This window comes from Poromitra crassiceps (assembly GCF_964638095.1).
Source record: "Poromitra crassiceps genome assembly, chromosome: 16".
NCBI classification, from domain to species: domain Eukaryota; kingdom Metazoa; phylum Chordata; class Actinopteri; order Beryciformes; family Melamphaidae; genus Poromitra; species Poromitra crassiceps.
Genome location: NC_139645.1, coordinates 28,409,922 through 28,433,761, shown reverse-complemented (window position 1 = coordinate 28,433,761; position 23,840 = coordinate 28,409,922). Strand labels below are relative to the sequence as shown.

The 23,840-nt window shown below is 48.2% G+C and overlaps 2 protein-coding genes across 2 annotated transcripts in view; both read right to left on the bottom strand.

Moving 5' to 3' along the window:
• The window catches only part of LOC310791559 (receptor-interacting serine/threonine-protein kinase 3-like), a gene marked incomplete at its 3' end in the record, with an annotated part of 93,474 nt that overhangs the window by 10,954 nt on the left and 58,680 nt on the right, over positions 1-23,840 (bottom strand). Inside the window, exon 10 of the mRNA XM_083653228.1 lies at positions 13,574-13,673. Within this exon, the coding sequence (XP_083509354.1) occupies positions 13,574-13,673 (100 nt within the window). The remainder of the gene's footprint in view (positions 1-13,573; positions 13,674-23,840) is intronic.
• LOC310791065 (stonustoxin subunit beta-like) lies at positions 140-6,855 on the bottom strand. The gene is made up of 4 exons (XM_083652780.1): positions 6,734-6,855; positions 5,987-6,023; positions 2,200-2,243; positions 140-1,014 (listed from the first exon to the last, which is right to left on the bottom strand). Exons 3-4 carry the CDS (start codon positions 2,219-2,221, stop codon positions 476-478), a joined length of 561 nt encoding a protein of 186 aa, XP_083508906.1. The 5' UTR covers positions 2,222-2,243; positions 5,987-6,023; positions 6,734-6,855; the 3' UTR covers positions 140-475.

Genomic DNA, 23,840 nt, shown 5'->3' with positions numbered 1-23,840 from the left:
CCATATAATGATAATACAATTATCTCAACCTTAAAAGGTTACATATAGGTGCCAAATGTTGCATACATGAATGCTTATACTTGTGTGTATACTGTTACTTTATACAGAAATTAGAACCACTGATCCATATACTGCTGTGAGTTTAAAAAATAACAACACTGAGGCTGCTTCAAGTTTGAACAAGACGCCCTCTGGTTTATTTATCCACAGAGAGAACAAAATTCCTAGATGTCATGAAGTTGTCATGCATTAGACTCTGGAGATGATGTGCCCTGCGTTTTTACAAAAGTAACAAAACCATTGGCTAGCAATGCAGCAGCAAGTTTGCCTCTAGAAAACAACCAATTCAATTCAATTTTTTTTTTTTTTTTGGGTGGGCCAGGGCAAGAAGTGGGTGGGCCTGTGCCTACCCAGGCCCACCTGTAGATACGCCCCTGATGTCAGCAGCTGTGTTTGGTCACAGTGTGTTTCTCTCTCACTCCTCTATCTGACACAGAGACACTGAGGCATCAGAACAGAAGCTAAACCCAGGGTAAAGTGGTTCAGTGAATGAGGAGTGGAAAGTGTGGAGGTGGATCAGTGTGTCAGAGGAAACTGTGTAGAAGGACAGAGAGCCAGCAGGCCAGTCAAGATACACTGCGACTCTGTTAGAGACAGAGGAGGAGGGGAGAGGTATGTCTGTGCGTCTGTCATTGTGCCCGGCAGTGTAACGATCATCAGAGCAGAACAGACACCAGGACTTTTCATTATATCCAAGCAGACAATCATAACTCCATCCGCTCCTGTTGATTCCTCTGTAAGTCACTCCTATAAAAACCTTTCCTTTCCTCTCCACCTCCCAGTAACAGCGACCAGTCAGACCATCTCTACACAGCAGCTGAGGCCAGGTGTCATATCTCTCTGGGTGATCAGGATATGGCTGCTCCTCTCTCACCCACGTCACCTTTCTGTTGTCTTCAGACAGGAGGAGCTCTCTGTGTGCTGTGTTTGGGTCCAGTGTGAGTTCACAGGCATCTGATGAGACAACAAGACTCATTACAACAGCAGCTTCTCATCTAACACACCTGTTGTGTTTATTATCTGTTGATTTATTAACACATTCACTGCCAACAGTTTTTTTTTTACTGTAGGTAGCTTCTGCCAAGGTTTTTTTTTTAGGATTCTGGCTCATCTTTCAAGAGCCAAGGATTCTTTTCTGTTAGGATTTTGTGAACACAAAATATCTCAAAAGAACTAATAGAATGTGTGCTTTCTCTGTCTAAAAGAGTTAGTTTGTAGAGTTAGTAGTTAGGCATTAGCAGTTGAATACAGCATGGTTTCAGCGTCTGAAAATGAAAGGTGAGAAAAATGCCTTTTTGTGAAATTCGATAGAACAGTCACTTTAACCATTTATTTTTGGCATCAGTAAGACGTCAGACATCTAAACAATAGTTTTGAACAGTAATTTCCTCCATAACAGCAGGAAACCCCCCTCTCCTTCAAACTCCTCCCTCCGTGTGTGTTCTCCTCCTCCCTCCGTGGCTGCAGCGGGCGTGTCACAAGCGAGTTTCTGCTGCCTGTCTGCTGCCTGGCTACCCCTCGTCGGGCGAGTCTGGATGGGCTCGCTCGTTTCTTGGGGTTTCGGTTGAGAGCTTTGATGAAGCTTTTGCGATTCTGGGCTTTATGCTGCGTATTTCAAAGTGTGTTCCACCCAGTCTATTTTTGGAACCCCCCACCGTTGTGCGCCACCGTTGTGCGCCAGCGCGAAAGCGTTTTCGCCAAACCATTCTACAGTATGAGAATGGTTTCCTCACGCTTTTCCCTGCAGTTTTGGCTCGCTTTCTCTAGTCTGGAGAGCACTGTCGCCACTTAGTGGGTCGGTGGAATGGGTTGTACACGTTCGGTGGCTCCCATATTTTTATAGGAGACGTAAAAGGGTTTGATCCACGTCCCACCGTCAAATTTTTTTTATTTATTTTTTGACGAGTTAACTCGTCGACGGCAGTCAACGGTTGGTTTCTGTTTGAAGAGTTAACTCGTCGACGGCAGTGAACGTGTTAAGAGATTGACTCTTAATTTCTTCACTTTCATTAGGACACATTTTGCCAGCCATCTTTTTTCACAGGATTTGAACATGCACGTCTCACACACACACACACACACACACACAGAGAATGTGTGCTGCATTGTTTCCGGATATAAAACTTAATACACACTTACACTTCCTCAAATCTCGTTTCATGGTCCGCACTCCACGGTCCACACTGTGGGGTTACATAAAGTCAGAGCAGCATAGCATAATGTCTTTATAATAATAATAATAATAATAATAATAATAATAATAATAATAACTGTCTTTATAAAGGAAATAAATAATCTTCATAAGCTTGAAAGCTGATTTTCTGATTGTCCTTATTACATTGACTACGTTTACATGCACACAATATTCCGCTTTTTGCCCATATTCGGAAAATGACAATATTCCGACTAAATGAATAATCCACTAATATTCCCGTTTACATGTAGTCGTAGCTCGCCCTCCCCGACACGTGAGGGAGGGGGGGAGAGAGAGAGATGCAGGTGCCGTTTTTCTGTTGAGAATAAACAGAGGATCACTTGGTCCATTTCAGGAGCTTGCTGCTGGAAAGTTTGGCGTTGCGATTATTTGCACATCAAGGCCCCTATTCACAGGCCTTCGGCGCTAAAACGGGCCTTAAACGCAAAAAAACGTGCCTTGCGCCTGTCTCGGGAAGATATCAACATGGCTTTAGGCTGGTAAATGCGCTTTAGGCTGAATGGGCATGGCGCACTCCCTGAATGGGCGAGAATGGGCGTTTCGGCCTTAAATGCCGGCCTAATGATATCTTCCCACCTGGCGTAAATTTTGCGCTTTGCGCTTTTGAAAACCAGGCTTATTCAGTGCGCCAGTTGAGCGGGGCGCTCCTCTGCCTCTCCCCTGTCACCCTTCTCTGTCTCTCTCTGAAACCAGCCTATTCAGTGCGCCAGTTGCGAGGAGCGCTCCTCTGCCTCTCCTCTGTCACCCTTCTCTGTCTCTGTCTGACTCCCTCGCTCAGACAGACACAACACACGTCCCATAGGAAAAAGAAGTTGTAAGTTCACTGCCTGTGAAATGTCCCAGCATGCATTGGGCTACTCCATTTCGCTACTAAATAGCAACCAAATGAGCCGAAATAGATATAAAGGTAGATCTAAATAATGTGTAATGGTAACACAACCTGCAATTGTAGAACATTTCAATATTGGACCAAATAAAACATCGAAATGAAAACACCACCCTATGTGAAACATATATGTCATCCTGGGCCTATATATATCCCTCGTCGATTTAACGTGATTTAGATAAGTGACAGGGTAACGCGCTTCTACTGTCATGTCCTACTGTGATGTCCGCTCCAATAAATTGGCTCTACTTCACATTTTACTTTTACAATAAAAACACATTTATGCAATGACTTTACATAATGTAGGCTATATTTATGTGCATCATCCTACCTGCAGCAGGGGAGAGAAAACGATATCTTTCTGGACAAACTTTCACCAATCTAATTAATCTCATCATATAGGGATAGGCTATATTTTTCTAGCTGATGCATTTAGAACATTCTTTTCACTTTGATCTTGCTATAGTGTAGCGTATTTACATGCTTGCAGTATTTAAACTGCAGTTTATTGGTTTGAGAAGCATAATAATATGGAATAATAGCCTATATATGGAGACAGATAGACGGGGATGAAAGGGAGGGGGGGAGGAGAGCGCTTGGTTTTTCTGGTTTTACTGGACTAATCCGTGGAATTGGAGCTTAAAAGGCAAGCGTGTGATTCGTTTATTGCACTTCTCCAATGAGCAGAGGGTGCATAATTTTACGTTTAAAAGGCGTGGTTATAATGCTTGAGGCTGCGTGTAGCGCTGACACCAAGATATCGAGTGCGCTGGTCCACACCCACTAATCTGGGCTGCGCCAGGCCTTAAACGCAGTTTCTACGCCGACTTCAACAATAGGGCCCCAAGTCTTTCATAAAGTAGGCTAGTAGCCTACGTTATTACCTCGCAGGCTCGCAAGCACTTTGGACTTCCGTGGGCACCAATCGATGTTTCTCATCTCCTCCCGATCAGAAATGTGGGCTTTTCTTTTCGCATGCCAGAGATGACGGATTATATATGATTATATCGCCTCTTCTAGCGCTTTCTAGCACACATCAGTTGACCACAAACACGCAACATGCGTGGCAAACCGCGGTAAAAACCCTGATTGAGACGCATATTCCGAATGCGCTGTATACATGATCAAAGAATCCTCCTAAAACCCGAATAATACTGGAATAACCCAGATGTCTTAATCGGAAAATGCTAAATTCGGAAATAATAGTGGAATATTGTGTGCATGTAAACGTAGTCAGTGTTCTCAGGAAAGCCAGCTCTGATTATTGGATGAGATGTTTTGAAAGCAGCTAAACCAACAAAGAATGAAGGGCCCAGTGTTGTGCATCATAATTATTCTGGTGAACAGTGAGCTGAACGCAGACTTTTGCAAATCCATTAATGTACATTATATATTACATGAATGTGCAGTCAGTGAGCATCATTCACACCTGCGGGAGTTAACGGTGCTCTTATTGGAGACAGCTGCGCAATGCATTGTGGGACAGGTGGGGAGGTCCGCGAGTAGGGAGTGTGCACCCCCCCCCCCCCCCCCCCGCCTGACAATTTGCATAAAGTTCAGGATTCTCGACTTTATGGAAATTACGTCCGCCTCCCCCGCCTGCTGAACATGTATCTGATAATTTAAACGAACGGTTGTAAACGCAAAACAAAGACACAGGGAGACACAGAATGGCATCACATGTGATCAGAAACACAATTCGCAGAGTGGTTTTCATGTAGGAAAAGTTTAGAATTGTCCGCCATGTTTTTTTTTCAATGCAAAGCGTGGAGGACAGCCCGCCATGTCTTTCACCCAGGCAGTCAGGTGCAGTGTAGTCTCAACGCCAGACCCATGAGAGTTCTTACGCTGATACACTATGTTACTGCATGCTGCAGATCTCTCTCTGGGTCTGGGACACTATGTTACTGCATGCTGCAGATCTCTCTCTGGGTCTGGGACACTTTCCCTCAGAGGGCTGGTTATGGGAGGGAACCGTTCACTTGGCCAGTGATTGGCCAGTGGTGGATTCAGTGCTCCCCAATCAGTAACGACTTTGCGATCAGACGACACAGGAGGCGCAGCCCATTTTACGAACCGCTCTCTCACCAGTGCTACGACCTGTTACTCATTCAATTTCAACCCGCCTTCAAAAACCAGCAGTGGCTGTGAAGTGGCACAGACTCATGTATGTAGTATAGAGCGCAGAGATTCAACGTAATATTTGAGACTGGAGAGACTAGCTGCAGCAAGGAACAAACATCAAGCCCTCCCACAAGCGTACGATTTTGTGGGGGCTGGCGGGCAAACTTCAGAATAAAGCAATTCACTTTCAGAATAAAGGTATTCAAATTCTCACCTTTGGAGAAACAAGGTATTTCAATGAATGAAACAACACATCTTGAATCAAAATACTGGTGTGAAGATTACATGGAGTGAAACTGTGGCTGCAAAGCATTACTCAAATTTAATATTAAGATTAACGTTACAATGAGAGTTTTATTTTGAAATCCCTAAAGGGGAAGACCTACTTTTACATTCTGGCTGACTTGACACTCATGCACAGGGAGAGAAAAAAAACACTAAAATGAACTGCTCGTGAACTGAACTGCTCATTTATGGGGACTGTGAACTTAGTTCAAAGTTCAAAATACTATGAACTTGAACTAGTTCATTTTAATCTGCTTGAGCTGAACTTTGAGCTAGCTCTTGTGTGAACTTGCACAACACTGGAAGGGCCAAATCCTGACTCATAACAATGCTGCTGTAATGATGTCACTGCTGAGCTGATGATGTCACTGCTGAGTTGTAATGATGTCATGGACAGTTAGAGATCGTCATCTTACGTCTTAGGTTTGGTCTGCTTCTCATCTTCCCCAACACCTTTACACAACACAACACACACACACACACACACACACACACACACACACACACACACACACACACACACACACACACACACACACAGTGTGAGTCATGGTAGAGACAACACATTAACACAAACACACTGCTGTTAGATGGACTCAGTCATTAGGTTACAGTAGCATTACAGGATACATCACTTCTGCTGTTCCCATAAGACATTTTCAAAGTACCAAAAAACACGCTCAAGCCTCAAAAGTTGAACAAGTGTGCATTGTGACATCAGTGATGTCTTCAGTGTTGTGACATCACTGATGATGTCATCAGTGCCCGGCCACGACTCATTGCTGCGCGGCAGCTATAATTCTGTATGCACGTCTGAAACCATAAGGTGATATAACAGCCCATTTCACGTTTTTAGGCCTACACAGGTCATTTTAGGGCATTGTGACATCCATCACCATCAGCATCAATATCAATATCAATATCATTAGGCCAATATCTGGCCCAATAACAGATATTGGTGGTTACTACATGACCTATCTATAGGGACGATGTTCATGGAGAACAGAGTCCTCCAGCCCGCCTCGTAATACGTCAATGATGAGTTCTTGGGACGCCCTCGAAAACGAGATGATACATGTCAAAGAGGTTAATCCCAATCAAAATGTGAAATGAAATGAAATGAGTTGAATGTGTGTTGCTTTGTTTTCATAATACACACTTACTTTCAATGGGCCGCAGGAAGTGTTGTGTGTGCAGGCGCTGGGCCCGGCAGGAGGCACACAGGTCATAGTCAGGACACACGGTGCACTTGAAGCGTGTCCCGACCACCGGCCCATTGCAGCTGTCGCACGTCACATTGGGGTGCAGAGCAGGAGGTGGGGAGGGGGCAGGGGGGAGGCACCTCACGTTGGGGTGCAGAGCAGGAGGTGAGGAGGGGGCAGGGGGGAGGCACTTCACGTTGGGGTGCAGAGCAGGAGGTGGGGAGGGGGCAGGGGGGAGGCACCTCACGTTGGGGTGCAGAGCAGGAGGTGGGGAGGGGGCAGGGGGGAGGCACCTCACGTTGGGGTGCAGAGCAGGAGGTGGGGAGGGGGCAGGGGGGAGGCACTTCACGTTGGGGTGCAGAGCAGGAGGTGAGGAGGGGTCAGGCGGGAGAGACTTCACGTTGGGGTGCAGAGCAGGAGGTGAGGAGGGGTCAGGCGGGAGAGACTTCACGTTGGGGTGCAGAGCAGGAGGTGGAGAGGGGGCAGGGGGGAGGCACCTCACGTTGGGGTGCAGAGCAGGAGGTGGGGAGGGGGCAGGGGGGAGGCACTTCACGTTGGGGTGCAGAGCAGGAGGTGAGGAGGGGTCAGGGGGGAGACACCTCACGTTGGGGTGCACAGCAGGAGGTGGGGAGGGGGCAGGGGGGAGTGGAAACTGCTGCCGGTGCTCCTCCTCTGCAATTTTTCAGAGAAAATCATCATTAGGGGTGGAAACCATATTGTAATTGCTGTTTAATCTTTCTTTCTTATTCCTCCGTAAAAGTGTATGCACGTCAGAAATCATAAGGCCCACATAGCCAAACTTTGCACATAGTTTGTAAATATCACCCACTACTCAAAAAATTAGACCAATCTACCAAATTTCGGCGATATAAAAGCCCATTTCACGTTTTTAGGCCTACACAGGAAAATATTATGAGACAATGTAATACATCACAATGCAAGACTGGTTGAAACACCATACACAAGAAGGAAAAATAAAGCAAGTCATTTCATGTATTTTTTTTATTTTTTTATTAACTCATTGAGTGCCAGCCACTTTTGGAGAACGGACGCTCCCAGTGCCAGAGTTTCAGAGCATTTTCAGTGATTTCTCGAGGCCCACAGAATATTGTGTGATATTACTATGTAAACACCGAACACGCAAAAAGAACAAGGAGACTCTATTGTATCATCAGCAAAAAAAAGTTTATTGATACCATTTTCCGTTCTTTAGTTATCAGCCGGAGAAGATAGGTCAAAAACAGCAAAAACATGCATTTCTATCTAGAAGCTGAGATATTCCGCCTTTTGTGAAATGCAGCATTTCAAGCACATTCACTGACTCTAGCTAATATTTTCTGATGTAGTGACCTGGTGTAGTTCTGTGGAGCCTGCGTGCCCCACCCCCCTCTCCCCCACTCAGCTGCAAACTCCTCCCCACACGCACCCAGTCTATTTTCGGAGCCTCCGTTTTTGCGGGCAGTGCGGCTCACAGCGCGACAGCGCTGCGACAGCTCACAGCGCGACAAGGAAATGCCAAACGGGACTGCAGGTAAAGGTTTGGACCTTCGGCGTCGGGTGCTGCCTTTCTGGTGGGTAATCGTGTGGAGAAACTATATGCAGACAGACAGACAGAGGCAGAGGAGCTCAGTTGTGTGCGCGGATTGATTGCTGTTGGCAGGCACCGTCAAGCAGCAGCCAGAGCAATCTACATGGCTCTGGGCTGCAGCATGAGCGGGTTCTCTTTGATCACGGCTTTTTCAGGCTGTATTCCTGACATTTCTGTAATCTGGAGAGCACTGTCGCCACCTAAGGGTTCTGTAAAATAGGTTAGACACATTCAATAGCTCCCATATTGTAAGACGCGATGTAAGAGGCTTAGATCGACATCCCCCCGTCAAAAAACGCAATTGACGACTTTAGTCGTCAATGGCACTCTACGTCACTAAATGAATTGACGACTAAAGTCGTCATTGGCACTCAATGAGTTAAGATTTGGTTTCAAATGTGAATTTAATGTCATGTCGTTTTAATAAAAAAAATTGGTTTGCTAGTTTACTTTTATGGGGCCAATATTTGCCCATTGACAGATATCGGTGGTTACTAGGGACGATGTTAATGTAATATGGAGACTCGGGTCAAGGACATAAATTTGGGCAAAGCGAGCACCTGATTCAGCCTGGAGCGGCCCCATTCGCTGGACATATGCAACGCGTAGTGGGCGAGCCTAGGAATCGAGCGTGCCGGCCATAGCCCCCGTGAAAAGGGTCAATTGGGGTGAAACTTATAGGGGGTGTAAATAGCACCCGTGCGGATGACCTGACAGAGCTGGATTATTTAATTAGGTGATTGCCCTAATTACCTCATGATGTGATGTCATCGGTGATGATGTCATCAGTGATGTCATCCTTTCTGGCTGAGGCTATATAAGTTCAGTGATGATGTCATCAGTGATGTCAGAAGAGCACCCGTGCGGGTGACCTGACGGAGCCGGATTTTTGAATTAGGTGATTGCCCTAATTACCTAATGATGTGATGACATCACACACACACACCCACACCCATGTGCAAGCCAAGCTACGTGTGAGGCAGTGCAGCATCCGAGCTGCGTATGCAAGCTGCAGGGCCAGCTCAATGAGCTGCAGGGCCAGCAGGGCGGGCGAGCCTAGGAATCGAGCGTGCGTACCACGTGAGATGCCTAGTTTAACATTTAAGGGCCTGTGTCCACCTGTGCGTCTTTTCATCAGCTCCGCCGTCTTTTTTCAGTTGTTTGCAGGGCTGGACTGCAATATAATTCTACCAGTGCATTGGCCGGTAGGCCGCTCGCTTTGGTTTCTAGTGGGCCGGTCAGGTTAGATGAAAAAGTATGTATTATGTATTTGATTGGGCCGGTAGCGGCCCATTCAGGCGTCAATAATGAATGATTCTGGAGTGAGACCGGCCCTCTAACCAATCAACGTCGGTCCACGTGGGTCTGGGCCGGCCGTCAGCGGCCCATTCAGGCGTCAATCATAAATGACTCTGGTCTCTGGAGTGAGACTGGCCCTCTAACCAATCAACGTTGGTCCACGTGCCATTGGGCCAGCCCATTGCAACTGTCTGTCACTTCAATCACAGTGATTGAAAAGTGGCGCTGCATCATGGCACCACCTAAATGGCCAGGTGGAGCCGAAAAGATTTGTTTGCAAAAGAAGAGACGCTTGAAAGAAGATGCTGCAAAATGTTTTAAAATTACTGACTTCACATCGACGTCGTCGTCTACGTCTCACTCGCTTGAGGTAAGTGTGGCAGCTATTTGAATTTGACCAAGCGATAGGATTCTGGCTTGTAGCCTTGACGCGGTACACGCCAAACTCTATTAGAAAATGTGGCAATTTAACACGGCCTTCCTTGATATCGGCAATCACACCTACCTGGTAGAAAGGCCTTCACAAATTCGTAGAGCCTGCTGGTAAATTCGGCGTACTGATCGACCAAGCACTACTTAATTTCAACAAAATGACAACTTTTAGGATTGGTGCACACTGCTAGGTAATCGATGAGTGAGCTAGCTAATGTTATTCATGGTGGTAGGTGGGTTGAACGGCAACAACGACATTATGATTTTCACGTTTTTATAATAATAATAATATAATAATAATAACTTTATTTGTATAGCACTTTTCAATACAAGTAACAAAGTGCTTAACAGCAGTCAATAAAACAATCGTGTAAGAGTCATTAAAACGAAAAGAAAAAGAACAACAGTCAGTATTAAAAAAACAATGATGTAAAAACAGTCAATGAAGAAAGGACGCACGTTTAGATTAACTCATTGAGTGCCAATGACGACTAAAGTCGTCAATTCAAATAGTAACGTAGAGTGCCAATGACGACTAAAGTCGTCAATTGCGTTTTTTGACGGTGGGACGTGGATCAAAGCCTGATGCATCTCCTGTAAAAGTATGGGGGATGTTGAAGGTGTATAAGCTATTTTACGGACCCATTAGGTGGCGACAGTGCTCTCCGGATTAGAGAAAGATGATAGAAAAGAGTAGAAGAAGCCGTGTGGGGAAACGGAAATGCTGTAACGTTAGCTGTGAACAGCAGCCAATCTGCTCCCACAATTGAGCCCCTCCGTCTCCGCTGCGATAGCCCCTCCACATGATTAGTTGCCAGAATAGGACAACCCGACACCAGTGTCTTTCTGAAAAGCCAAATCATTCTCAGCTGGAAGCGCTGGGAGCCGGCGACAAAAACGGCGGAATGCTGTGAAAATAGAGCTGGGTCGCACACTTTGAAACGTGCAGAGCAAACGTGCAGCAGAGAGCCACCAGAGACACTCTCACGGAGGAGTTTGCAGTTGAGGGGGGTGGGGCACGCAGGGCACCATACAACACCGACCCAGACAGCAGGCTCGATGGACAGATTGGCAAACAAGCTAGAATACCTGATGCCACCAGCAGTAAATCAAGACCAGCAAGAAGGTGTAGGGTCTGCGCACGCAGGGGCCAGCGGTGCTGGTTGCAGCTAAAAAATATTATTTTGTAATCAAAATTCCTTTGTTTTCGCTGTTTTATTGAAGGAAATTATTTTTGAGGTGTCACTACATCAGAAAATATTAGCTTCAGAGTCAGTGATGTGCTTGAAATGCTTCATTTCACAAAAGGCTCGCAGCTTCTAGTTTGAAACGTCTGTTTTTAGTGAAACCAACCTATCTTCTACTGCTGATAACTAAAGAACGGAAAATGATATCAATAAACTTTTTTTTGCTGATGATACAAGAGAGTCTCATCGTTCTTTGGGCGTGTTCGGTTTTTACATAGTAATATCACACAATATTCTGTGGGTCTTGAGAAATCACTGAAAACGCTCTGAAAGGGCTGGCACTGGGAGCATCCGTTTTCCAAAAGTGGCTGGCACTCAATGAGTTAATATCTAAACTGTGCTTATTAGAGTAACTTATAAACAATATTTCATTTCCAATGACTTGCTTGCTTGCTCCATCAAACACAGGCATAGAATTGAGTTGAGTTGTAACAGACTATGGGGAAAGATACATCAGACATACATATGGGAAATGTTTGTGTGGCTATATTATGTCCAAAGTAATCTACTCTCTATATTTTTTGGGTTTGATTATCTAAGTTTTAGTTGAGTTTAGTTTTATAGTTTCACCTATAACAATACTGATTCCTAGTGGTAGGGACGCCAACATGACAACAATCAATACACTCAATGGCCCTCACCTCAAATCATCTCCACTGTTGTCTGCCGTACAGTAAGTGAACTCCTCTCCCCTTGCCCTGAGTGAGTGAGTGCTGTCTACCACTTTAAAATTTGTTTGTTGAGAACACAGCATCTCTCAGACTCAACATTCACCCACAGGATGATTGTGTAGTCTCTCAGGATATTGGCCTGTTGTGTGTGTGTGTTGCTAACCATCTCATCTGGTGTTACTGTCTGTGCCAGGTGTGAAGAAGACCTTCCAGTGTGAGCTGTGTAGCTGGGCCGCCACATGAATAACCACACGGACGAGTGGCTGCACAAGTCACGTGTCACCTGTGTGGGCGCGCCTTCAGAGTGCTGACCCTGCTGAGGAACCACCTGAACACACACGGGTACTAACACGCGCACACACACACACACCGCTTTATAAGGGGCAGGCAGTGGCAGACCCGTGCTGCTGCTCCTCTCACCACTCACTCCTCTCTTGTTTTGTTCTGTTAGCAAACTGTGTTTAGTTCTGTTAAAACCTGTGTCATGATGTTCTCTGTTTTGGTGCTGGACTCTACTTGATGTCTAGCTATTTACAATGTCTGCTCTAGCCTTGGCTGTGGCCTACTCGTCAGGCATAGGTTAGCTTGTTGCTGTTAGCATGTGAGAGCAGAGAGTCCAGTGTCCTTTGACTTTGTGTGCGATAAATAAAAACACACTTAGTTTTTCATGGTTGTTTGTGTCTAGTTCATGTTCTGACCTAAAACCCCTAGACCGGGTCATAACATGTGGCATAGTAAATCCCCAACCCATGTGAGTGCGAGCAAAGCGAGCGCGAGCTCGAAAAATTTGGCCGATTCGAAATTGTGGGCCTGTCTAAGCCACATGGCAGGTAGCTTTTTTGGTCCCAGTCCAGCCCTGGTTGTTTCCAATGAGGAGCAAGCGTATGCGGGTGCACACAGATGTCTAGAGAAAGTGTGCTGCGTCCAGCATCTATTTTCACAGCGCTCCGGCGTTTTTGTGCGCCCAACTCCCAGCGCTCCCAGCTGAAAATATTTGAACTTTTCAGAGAGACGCTGGTGTCGGGTGCTCCTTTACTGGCAACTAATCATATGGAAAAACTATGGCAACAGAGACAGAAAGGCTCAATTGTGGGAGCAGATTGGCTAGACACTTAATATGTCTGGTGAATGTTGAGCTAAATCACTGTATGTGTGTTGTTTGCTAATGTTAGCTGTCAGCTATCAAGTTAGCTATACCGCACTTAACTAACGTTAGTTTCAGACTGCTTCCTTGTAATATTGTGCGCCGAGATCTGCGCTTCCCAGCGTACTTCCAACGTTTAACGGTCGGAAAAAGACGCTAGATGGACACAGGCACTAAGGATGGAAATGGCTCTAGTTATTAAGGATAGAGTCATTCAGTACACTTTTTTCTCTTAAAAAATTATATTGAGCATTTTGGAATGACATCATTCTATTTCTATGTGTATGTTGTTGTTTTTTTACTTCTCTACTTCTACTTCTAAGGGGGAGGGGTGAAGAGAAAGTGGATAAAAACCGCTCATGATAAATGATAATGGAAGAATTTTTGAATGGAATGACATTGATGAAATTAAGAGCTGACCTGATGAAGGCTGAGGGGTCTGGACCATGATACCCTGCTCTGTTATCCTTTCTTCTTCTTCTTCTTCTCCTCCTCCTTCTTCTCCTTCTTCTCCCTGGTCCTGGAAAGACGGAGAGAGACAGAGAAAGGAGAGAAAGTTGGCAGAAATTGTACATGGACATTTCACATGGACACAGTACTATCTTCCCTCCCACCTCCCACCCCATTGTCATTTTAAAGTTTGGTTTGGTTTGGTTTATTTCGGATCAAGAATGCATAAAAACCATTACAAATTTACAATTAATACAGTAGTAAAAAAAGTACACAATATGTAAATCGAAAGTAAAATGATCCAAGGATAGCCCAGTAAAGCAGCTTAAAGTTACAAACTAGAAGCCTGCTTATTTCCACTGGGGTTCTTCAAATATCAAAACCTTAATATTACACGATTGTACTTTATAAAAGAAAAACAGAAAAAGGAACTGTCTATCGATGACACATAAAATATATGATATATACAAATGAAATCTCAGCGAAGGTGTTGCAATTACTCTCTAGTCAACATCTAATTTTTTAGATGAGTCTTGAGAGCACGTTTAAAGACATTCACAGTGTTTATGCCTTGCACTGAAGCAGGTAAATTATTCCAAAAGTTGATAGCAGTGTTACAAAATGACGTTTGGGTTTGGCTTCCTGCAATAGGTTTCTGAATTGAATATTGGGCAGATCTGGTATTATAGGAATGAATTTCACTTGTTCTTACAACACCCTCCTTGAGATAACCAGGGCTAAGGCCATTCAAAATGCGATATATGTGACACAATTTAAGTTGCTTCACCCTTAAATCAATCGGTAACCAACCAAGTTTACTAAACTCAGTAGTGCGAATATGAAACCTATTGTGAAGATTAAGCACACATCTTATGGTTTTGTTCTGTGCAGTTTGGAGTTTCTGTTTGAGATGTGCCTTTAGGCCAGAGTACCATACACTGCAACCATAGTCATAATGGCATAAGATTAGACTGGAGGCAAGTAATTTCAGAGAACTAGCATTAAGAAACTTCTTGTTCCTATGTAAAAAATTTACTCTAGAGTTAACTTTACCAATAACAGATTTGCCTGTATTTTTAAAGCTGAGGGTACTGTCAAGTTCAAGTCCCAAATAACTGACAGATGTTTTGTTGATTATTACTTGGTTATTGCACATAACTTTCATATCTGGATGCAGCCGGAGTTTGTGCTTTGAGCCAAAGAGGATAGCATTGGTTTTACCTAAATGCAAGGACAGTCTGTTATCAATAAGCCAGTTATAAATATTTTCAAGTTCATTAGTCAATTGAGCCTGAATAGTTATAACACTCTTACCGGAGACAACCAGAGCTGAATCGTCAGCATAAAGAAGCAATTTACAATTAACAGAAGAGGCCATGTCGTTTATATAGCAAACAAAAAGAAGTGGACCCAGTATGGACCCCTGGGGCACCCCACATTTAACCTCACGCCAAGAGGAAAGAGTACCGCCAATGTCAACAGCTTGCCATCTATCCTTCAAGTAAGATTGAAACCAAGGTATGGACGATTGTGAAAGCCCCAGAGCTTTCAACTTACCAATAAGGATAGAATGGTCCACAGTGTCAAATGCCTTTTCAAGATCTAAGACAACCATGCCGGTGAGTTTCCCTTCATCTGATTGTTTCTTTATGTAATCTGTTAGATGAATGAGACATGAATCTGTTGAGTAAGATGGTCTAAAGCCGGACTGAAAATCATAGATAAGAGAGTTGGTGGTCAAATAATTCATAATCTGATCATGAATAAGTCTTTCAACAATTTTCAAAAATGCAGAAAGGATAGAAATTGGTCTATAGTTGTTAACTAGTGTTTTGCTCTCCTTCTTGTGTAGAGGAGTAACACGAGCTAGTTTCCAGTCTTTGGGTACAGTACCAGTTCTTAAAGATTGATTAATTATTTCAGACAGGGGTTGGGCAACAACAGAAGCACCATCTTTTAAAAATCTGGCAGGGATAGTGTCGATACCAGTGGCTTTGTAAGATGAGAGATTGTTTAAGGCTTTGCAAACATCATGAGCAGAAACATCGTGGAAAGCAAACGAGTTAGATTTAATACCCTTTTCTTTCTGGTAGAAATCAGTTACATGTCCCAGTCCATACTTTGTGGTAGGTTTTTTTAGTTTTTGGACAAGGTCCTCAGCTACGTTGATAAAATAATTGTTAAATGATTGATTTGCTACATCTTTCTTATCATGAATGAAACCACCATCAGTTATCAGACTATGGAGGTTTTACTACCTTTAGATTGGCAAGCTCCAAGGCTTTTAAAAACTTTCCAAAGTTTCTTTGGCTGAAATTTATTTGTTTCAAGTTGTTCATTATAAAAGGTGGATTTGGCCTTCTTGATTTTGTAATTAACAATATTTCTTATGCTCTTGAATTCAGAGAGATGGTCATGATTTTTGGTTTTAGCGTATTTCTTAAGCACCTTATCCCTATGTATGACTAATTCACAAATTTCATTATTAAACCAAGGGTGATCATTTTGTTTGACTCTGATAGTTCTCACAGGAGCAATCTTATCGATCACCTTCAGAAACTTAGTTTTAAAATTAAGCCAAGAAGTCTCAATAGAGTTGGAAACCAAGCAATTTGACCAATCAACATTGTTAAGGTTTTCAATCAGTGTTTCTGGGGAGTAGGTTTTCAAGGATCTAATTTGAATAGTTTTATGTTCACCAAACTTCATTCTTTGCCTTTGTCTTCTACAAAAAGTTATAAAGTGGTCACTAATACCAATAAGTTGCTTGAAATTAAAAGTATTGCAAAAGTTAGACACTGATTCAACACCATAACCTTTGTTGGTTAAAATGTTAACATTAAAATCACCTAAGATAATACACTCTTGGGCAGTAGTATCATTGGAGTTCAAAACATTTTCTAGAGACTTAAAAAAATCCTTTACGTCTTGCTTCGGTGGACGATAGCAAACACCAAGGAGTATTGGTTTAGTTTTGGGGAGGATAACATCAACCCATTTACAGTCAATGTCGTCTGAGTGCAATGCCGATCTGATGGAGTAGGAAATGTCTTTCTTGATGTACAAACACGTGCCTCCGCCTTCCCTATTTCTGTCATTCCGCTCAACAGCATAATTCTCAATCGATATTTCAGAGTCGTTAATTGTCTCATCAAACCAGGTTTCTGTTACTGCAATGACAGCTGCTTTGGTGGATTCAGCAACAAACCGAAGCTGGTCGATCTTATTAACAAGACTCCTTGCATTGAGATCTATGCACAACATGCCTTTCCCTTGGAGGCTCTTAAAGAGTGGTTATCTGGAAAGAAAAGTATTTTGACTTGTATTGTAAACAGGGTTCATCACCTTCAAGCAGATTATCTCCAAAAAGTGAGTCACTGAAGTTAGGAAGTATACATAGATTGCAAAACCACTGAAAATCAGACTTGGCAAGTTGATTGTATTCTTTCACTGACATATTGATGCATTTTGGGTGATACCAGTTATTGCAATCGTCACAGCATATCCCTCTTTGGTTAATTTGAATATGTTTACAACATGACCCACAAGTATCAACAGGAGGGCCAGGGTTTGTTGAAATATCCCCACACAGAACTAAGTGAAGAAAGACTCCTCAATGTCTGCTAGCAATTTTATTTCTGACAAAGATGAGAACACCCTGCGGGTGACATAACAACATATGAGAAACTGCATGACATGACACTATAACATGAGTGAACACTGTTAACATAAATCTTGTAACATAAAGCATATAAATAGTAGCAGACTTACATCAAACAAGCAATCACATGCTGAAGAGAGAGGAGAGACAAGGTGCACACTCTCACACGACCGGAAGGAAAAGGACGTGGCAACAACACACTCACTCTAACCTAGACTGTTCCAAAGGTAGTACTGCACTGCCCCCTAGTGGCCGGGAGTGCACTCCTGCATCCCCCCCAGACCGGAAAGCCACGGATCACCGCGGGTTAACGGTCTCAGTCCAAAGTCCAACGGCCGGTCTCCGGCTCGTAGCGCTTGGGCGGCCCCCTGGCGCGGGCCGGGTGGGCGGGCCGTAGCGGCGACGGCGCAGGAAGAGATGCAGCAGGGGCGGGCCGCACTGGCGACGGTGCTGGGGGAAGTGTAGCAGGGGCCACACCAGCGGGAACAAGGGGCGCAGGGAGAGACGTCGCCCCGCCTGAGGGCGCTTGCAGAGAGGGGCCCAAATCTGCATCACGGGGCCCGTCTGTCCACTGCCGTGCGTCACTCTGGGGCACCACCGGGCCAGGGGGGGTAACCGGGGGCAGACATTCCAGGGAGGGAGGAAGTGGAGGAGGCGGCGACTGCAGCCGCTGGGTATAGGGGGCGACCGGCGTATAGCCACGGAGGAACCGCCGATTGCGCAAAGTCAGACGTCCTGAACCATCGACTCTCACCCGATACTGATCGTGGCCAAGCGACTCTACCACCACCCCGGATCTGTCCCACTTGTTGGGGCTCGGGCCCTGCTGATTCTGGACGAACACCCTCTCACCGAGAGCCAGAGGGCGGAGCGGTCTCGAGTGAGCCCCCAGAGACTCGGTAGTGCGGGACATCCGCGTACGAAGGGCATCCTCCTTCGCAGCCCATGCCTGACGCCAGAGCGGACGGATATGTGGGTTCGAAAACTTCTCAAGCCGGTTGACGAAGGAGAGCGACCCTCGAAGGGGGTGACCGAAGATAATCTGCGCCGGCGAGAGGTTGCAGTCCGGGTCGGGTGTGTTGCGCAGCTGTATCATCGCGCGCAGGAAGCGATCCTGGTCGAGACTGCCCGCCGGGCCAATGTTGGACACCAGAAGGCGCTTCGCAGTCTTGACAGCGACATCCGCTCTCCAGTTGGACTGCGGGAAACTGACGGATGACACGCGATGCCTGATCTGCTACAGGTGGAGGAAGTCCTGAGTGTGGCTCGCCATGAACTCCGGGCCGCCATCGCTCGAAAGCTCCTCAGGCACACCAAAGGTACGGAAGAATGAGCGGAGGTGGCGAACGAGGCCAGCCGCGCCTCCAGCATCAGTCCCGGCCGCAGCGCCCAGGACCTCCACCCAACCCGAGAGCCGATCCCTGACGACCAGGTAGTGGCGGCCCCCGTAGTCAAAGAAGTCAGCAAAAAAAAACTCAAATGGGGCGGACGGCGGCGGAGATGGCAGAGGGGGCGTGGCCGCCTGCGATGGAGCATTGCGGTTGCAGTCTGCGCACCCGTTCCTGACAGCGCGGATATCCCCTGACATCCCAGGCCAGTAGACTATGGCCCGGGCGTGCTGCTCCATCGCTGAAACCCCCTGGTGGGCAGCATGAAGGTGCCGAAGGACCCTTTCGCGGAGGGACAGGGGAACCACGACGCGATCTTGGTACAGCAAGACCCCGTCCTGTGCATAGAAGGAGTCACAGACCGGTGACAAACTCGCCACGGCAGGGTCATGCGCGTCCACCCCGTTCCCGTGCTCAATCATGTCCAGTAGGCGGCCGAGGGACGCGTCAGCCACTGTCTCTTGTGCGAGGAGGGGCCAGGAGACGGCGCCGAGCTCCTGAGCGTCGGTGCGGATCGAAGCCATGAGCGCCAACTCCACGGCGTCAGGCACGCCTGGCGGTCCCAGAGAGAAGCTGTTAGCCGAGCCCGAGGGGGAGGGGTGCCTCGAGGCAGCGTCAGCGGCATGGTTGCTCTTGCCAGGAAGATGCACAACCTCAAAACGCCACGGGAGGGTACGCTGCTTCAGCCTGAACAGGCGTGAGTTCGTGATCTCGTCGAGAGTGCGGTCCCCGAAGATCTTCACCAGGGGCTTGTGATCGGTGACCACGACGAGGTTGTCGCATCCCTGCGTGAAGTATCGTGTCTGCTCCAGGCCCCAGGCCACGGCCAGGGCCTCCCCTTCAATGGCCGCATAGCGCTGCTCCGCCGGGGACAGGAAGCGCGACCCAGCGAGTGTGATTCTCCAACCCCCCGGGCAGCAGTCCGGCACGCCTGAGGCACAGCTGCAATGCTGTTGGAGAAGGAAGTAGCCAATGCCCCGCCTGGACCAGTCGGGGCGGAGGCAGGTGCGCTTCTGCATGTCGTAGATCTCCACACCTTCGCGAATGGCCCCAATTATGACATGCTTGGATGCCTGGAAGGCCTCCTCCAGCTCAGGTGACCACAAGAACTTGCAGCGTGGGCTGAGGAAGGGCTTGAAAGGGGCCATAGTGTCGCGCAACTGGACGTAGTTAGTCACCTGGTTGACGAGGCCGAACCAGCTCCTGATGTCCGTCGTGGAGACCGGGCGGGGGAAGTCCCGAATGGCATCCAGGTATTTGGGAAGTGGCTCGATAGTAGCGTCCGACACCCTGAAGCCAGCAAAATCAACGCTCCTCTGCGCAAATTGGAACTTGTCCGGGTTCAACACGACGCCCGACCGCCCGACGCGTGTCAGGAAGTCGATGGTCCTCCACCAGTGCTGCTCCAGGTCGGTGTCGTAGTGGACCGTGTCATCCACGCAGCGTTCCTTGCGTTCGAAGTCTGAGAGGACAGCGTCGAAACGGCGGTTGTAGCCATCACCCGACGACAGAAAACCCTGTGGCGCCCTGGTGTAACGCCACCGGCCAAAGGGAGTGATGAAGGTTGTCAGATGACGATCAGACTCGCGCAGGGGCACACTGTGATAACCCTTCCAAGCGTCCGTGACAGTCTTCCAGGTGCCCTTCGGAACACGACGTGCAAGGTGGAATGGGGACTCATTTGCGAAAGTCTCACGCTGGCAGAACTTATTGAGAGGGGAAAGGTCCACGGTTCTGCGGGGGGACCCGTCGTGCTTCCGGGTAACCACCATACGGTGGCACCATGTAACCGGCTCGCCGTATGGCACGCACTCGATGACACCGAGGGCCTCGTCCCGGAGAAGGTCGTCGCGGACCTTATGCTGCCAGTGGAGAGGCACACCGGCTGCGGTGTGGCATGCTGTAGGAGTGGCGGCAAGGTCCACGTGCATCTCGATGGGCGGTCCCTCCATGCAAGGCAGCGCCCGATGGGGGCACGTGTTAAATGTGGACGAGGCGTACCTCTCAAACAACCACCTCTTCATCTGGTCGTTGTTCTCAGGCGTGCAGGGGAATGGCAGTGCCGCGGGGCGCGACGGAGGGACAGCGCGCTGTGGGCACGAGCACCGGCCGCCATGGGGGTCATGGCCGTCGCAGCCGCCGTTGGCGTACCTCACTGCATTGACAGACAAGGGCAGGTCCGGCGAGGAAGGGGTGGCGGAATCGCGCTCGTCCCTGGGTAGCCCCGCACCACCTGTCGGGAAGTCCTTGGGCAGGAGGCCGAGGTTGAGCAGCGACCCATAGGAGAGGTACATGCCCCGGACTGAGCTGCTTACATACACCATGGAGCGGCAGGACGACCCCCCGCCGCTCTTGGGGACCGCAGAGAGTCTAGCGAAGAATGCGCCATCAATGGCTATGGGGGAGCGGTTGGCAGCCGAGAGGCTGAGGCTGACAGGGCGTAGGTCGTCACGCGAGAATCCGCAGGCGAGGTACTCCTCTAGAGACCAAATGTCCGACTGCGCACCCGTGTCTGCGATAGCAGACACCTTCACCTTGATCCCCGATGGCCGACAGCCGGCGCCGTCCCCCTGACTGACTGGATTGTCAACCGAGACGGTGATCAGTGCCCGGGGGTGTTCCCTCAGCCTGGCCCGCCTCCATTCGCCCTTGGAGAAGATATGGTGCTCGAGTCTCACTGGTGCTGCCGTGCGGCGTTGGCGATGGCTCCCGCGACAGTGGCCTGGGTGCGCCTCAGACTGAATGGTCGAGAGCTGGGAGATCGGCTCCGACTCCAGGGCGGCCTGTTGACCGTCGAATGGTGGCGGCCGCCGCTTGCGTCGGCGGGCTCTGAAGCAGTCGATACAGAGCTGGTGAGGCTTGGTATTCCATCCACGAGACCCCTCTGTGAAGACAGGAAAGGTGTTCTGACATCCTGGGCACGCGGCTCGTCTCGCCATATCAGCTGGGCTCGGGGCCAAGGAGGGGCTCCGCTGTGGGCTTGGCTGTGGGCTCAGCTGTGGGCTCTTCCTCGAGCGCTGGAATGAGGAGACAGCCGACAGGGCGGATGACGGGAGGGCATTACGAGCCATCTCCTTGCCCTCAACGAGCGTGATCACATCGTTCACGGGCTTCCTGAGAATGTCAGGTGCGCCTAGCGCCTCGCGGCGTATGTCTGAGTCATAGATCCCATTGACAAGGACATCGCGGATGATGTAATCGGTGTAGCTCACATCCCTGCCGCATTCACAGACAGCAATGTAGGAACATGTCTCTGCCTTTCCACGCACTCTGGCGGTAAAGGCGCGGAATGTCTCGTCGCGTTCCTGACGCAACTGAAGCAGCTCTATGCGCAGGACGCATGTGGGGACCGGAACAACGGCCAGCGAGCGCATAGCGGCGAGTAGGTCAGCCACAGTCCCGGAGGCGGCATCCGGGTCCGCTTTCAGTAGGCTGTCACCAAGTTCGGACCCCGCACACTGAAACAGCTGGAACGGGGCCTGGGCTGCTCCTATGCCCGAGCCTGCACAGAAGACATTCCAACGCCGGACGAACACATTCCATTCCTCTGTTGAGATGCCGGTGTCGACCCTAGGCCGCTCCAGCTTCGGACCTTGGTGAGCTGGGGGCCGGGCCGCTGCATCCCGATGGGCATGTCCGTGGGCCGTCAGCAGCGCGATGGCGAGTCCCTCTGAGACGTCTTCGGTCTCAAACTCGCAGCCGGGGAAGGAGCATTTGACCAGCATGATGGTGTTCTCATGAAGAAAGACTCCTCAATGTCTGCTAGCAATTTTATTTCTGACAAAGATGAGAACACCCTGCGGGTGACATAACAACATATGAGAAACTGCATGACATGACACTATAACATGAGTGAACACTGTTAACATAAATCTTGTAACATAAAGCATATAAATATTAGCAGACTTACATCAAACAAGCAATCACATGCTGAAGAGAGAGGAGAGACAAGGTGCACACTCTCACACGACCGGAAGGAAAAGGACGTGGCAACAACACACTCACTCTAACCTAGACTGTTCCAAAGGTAGTACTGCACTGCCCCCTAGTGGCCGGGAGTGCACTCCTGCACTAAGATCATAAACAGGCACTGCCGAACAGGGTCGATGGCATATTTAAATTGTTTGGTTTTACGGCCTGTAGGATTACATCTTGTGTGCATACTGTCAAGGTATAACAAAGTGAGCATTCTGCTAGTTACAGCCGGCTGGTGATCTAACACACATGATTCAATTTGCCACTTTTGCTCCTCCAGTAGGTTGATGTTACTGTAGCTTTCTGGAGTTGATGACATTTTTCCTAGCAAGACTAGAATTAGTGTGATTAGGCACCTTGGGCCTATAGCAGCCATTTTGTTGATGGAAATTCACTCCTCTTGCAGCAGTGATACACTAATACTCTGAAACTCACCAACAATAACTATGGCCTTGGCTTACTCTGATGGTAGCTAGGCTGCTGCTGAGGCCTGGGCCTGACATGGTAGATGAGCTGCAGCTCAGTGCTGAGGCCAGGGCCTGGCCTAGTAGATGAGCTGCAGCTCAGTGCTGAGGTCAGGGCCTGGTGGTAGCTGGATGGTTGCTACTGGAGCCTGGTGGTAGCTGGATGGCTGCTGTTGGAGCCAGATGGTAGCTGGATGGCTGCTGCTGGAGCCTGATGGTAGCTGGATGGCTGCTGCTGGAGCCAGATGGTAGCTGGATGGCTGCTGCTGGAGCCAGATGGTAGCTGGATGGATGCTGCTGGAGCCTGATGGTAGCTGGATGGCTGCTGCTGGGGCCTGATGGTGGCTGGATGGCTGCTGCTGGAGCCTGGTGGTAGCTGGCTGGCTGCAACTGGGGCCTGTCAGCCTGATGGTACAGTAGCAGGTTAGCTGCAACTGGAGTAGCTGGGGTGGTTACATGCTGCCACTCCGACGTTCTGCCACTCAGAAAGGGGGTCTATATTCCCAGTTTTTCACTAACCTCTCCCAGCCCCCACGCCAAACCTAACCTCCCCCCATGCCTAAACCTAACCTCCCCCAGACCCCAACCCAAAACCTAACCTCTCCCACCCCCACGCCTAAACCTAAGGTCGGCATTGCGGCTTCTAAGGTGAACGACCGCCAGTCCGAATAATGGAAGTTAACGTTCGGAGTGGCAGCATGTCGGAAAGGCAAAGGAACCCCAGCTGGGGTAGGCCTGGTGCTAGCTGG

Excerpts from the sequence above, each read along its gene's own strand:
- LOC310791065 (XM_083652780.1), bottom strand. The coding sequence starts at position 2,221 with ATGAAACGAGATTTGAGGAAGT. Across the intron at positions 1,015-2,199 it reads GAAACGAGATTTGAGGAAGT|ATGCCTGTGAACTCACACTG; the intron begins GTAAGTGTGTAT and ends TTGTCTCATCAG.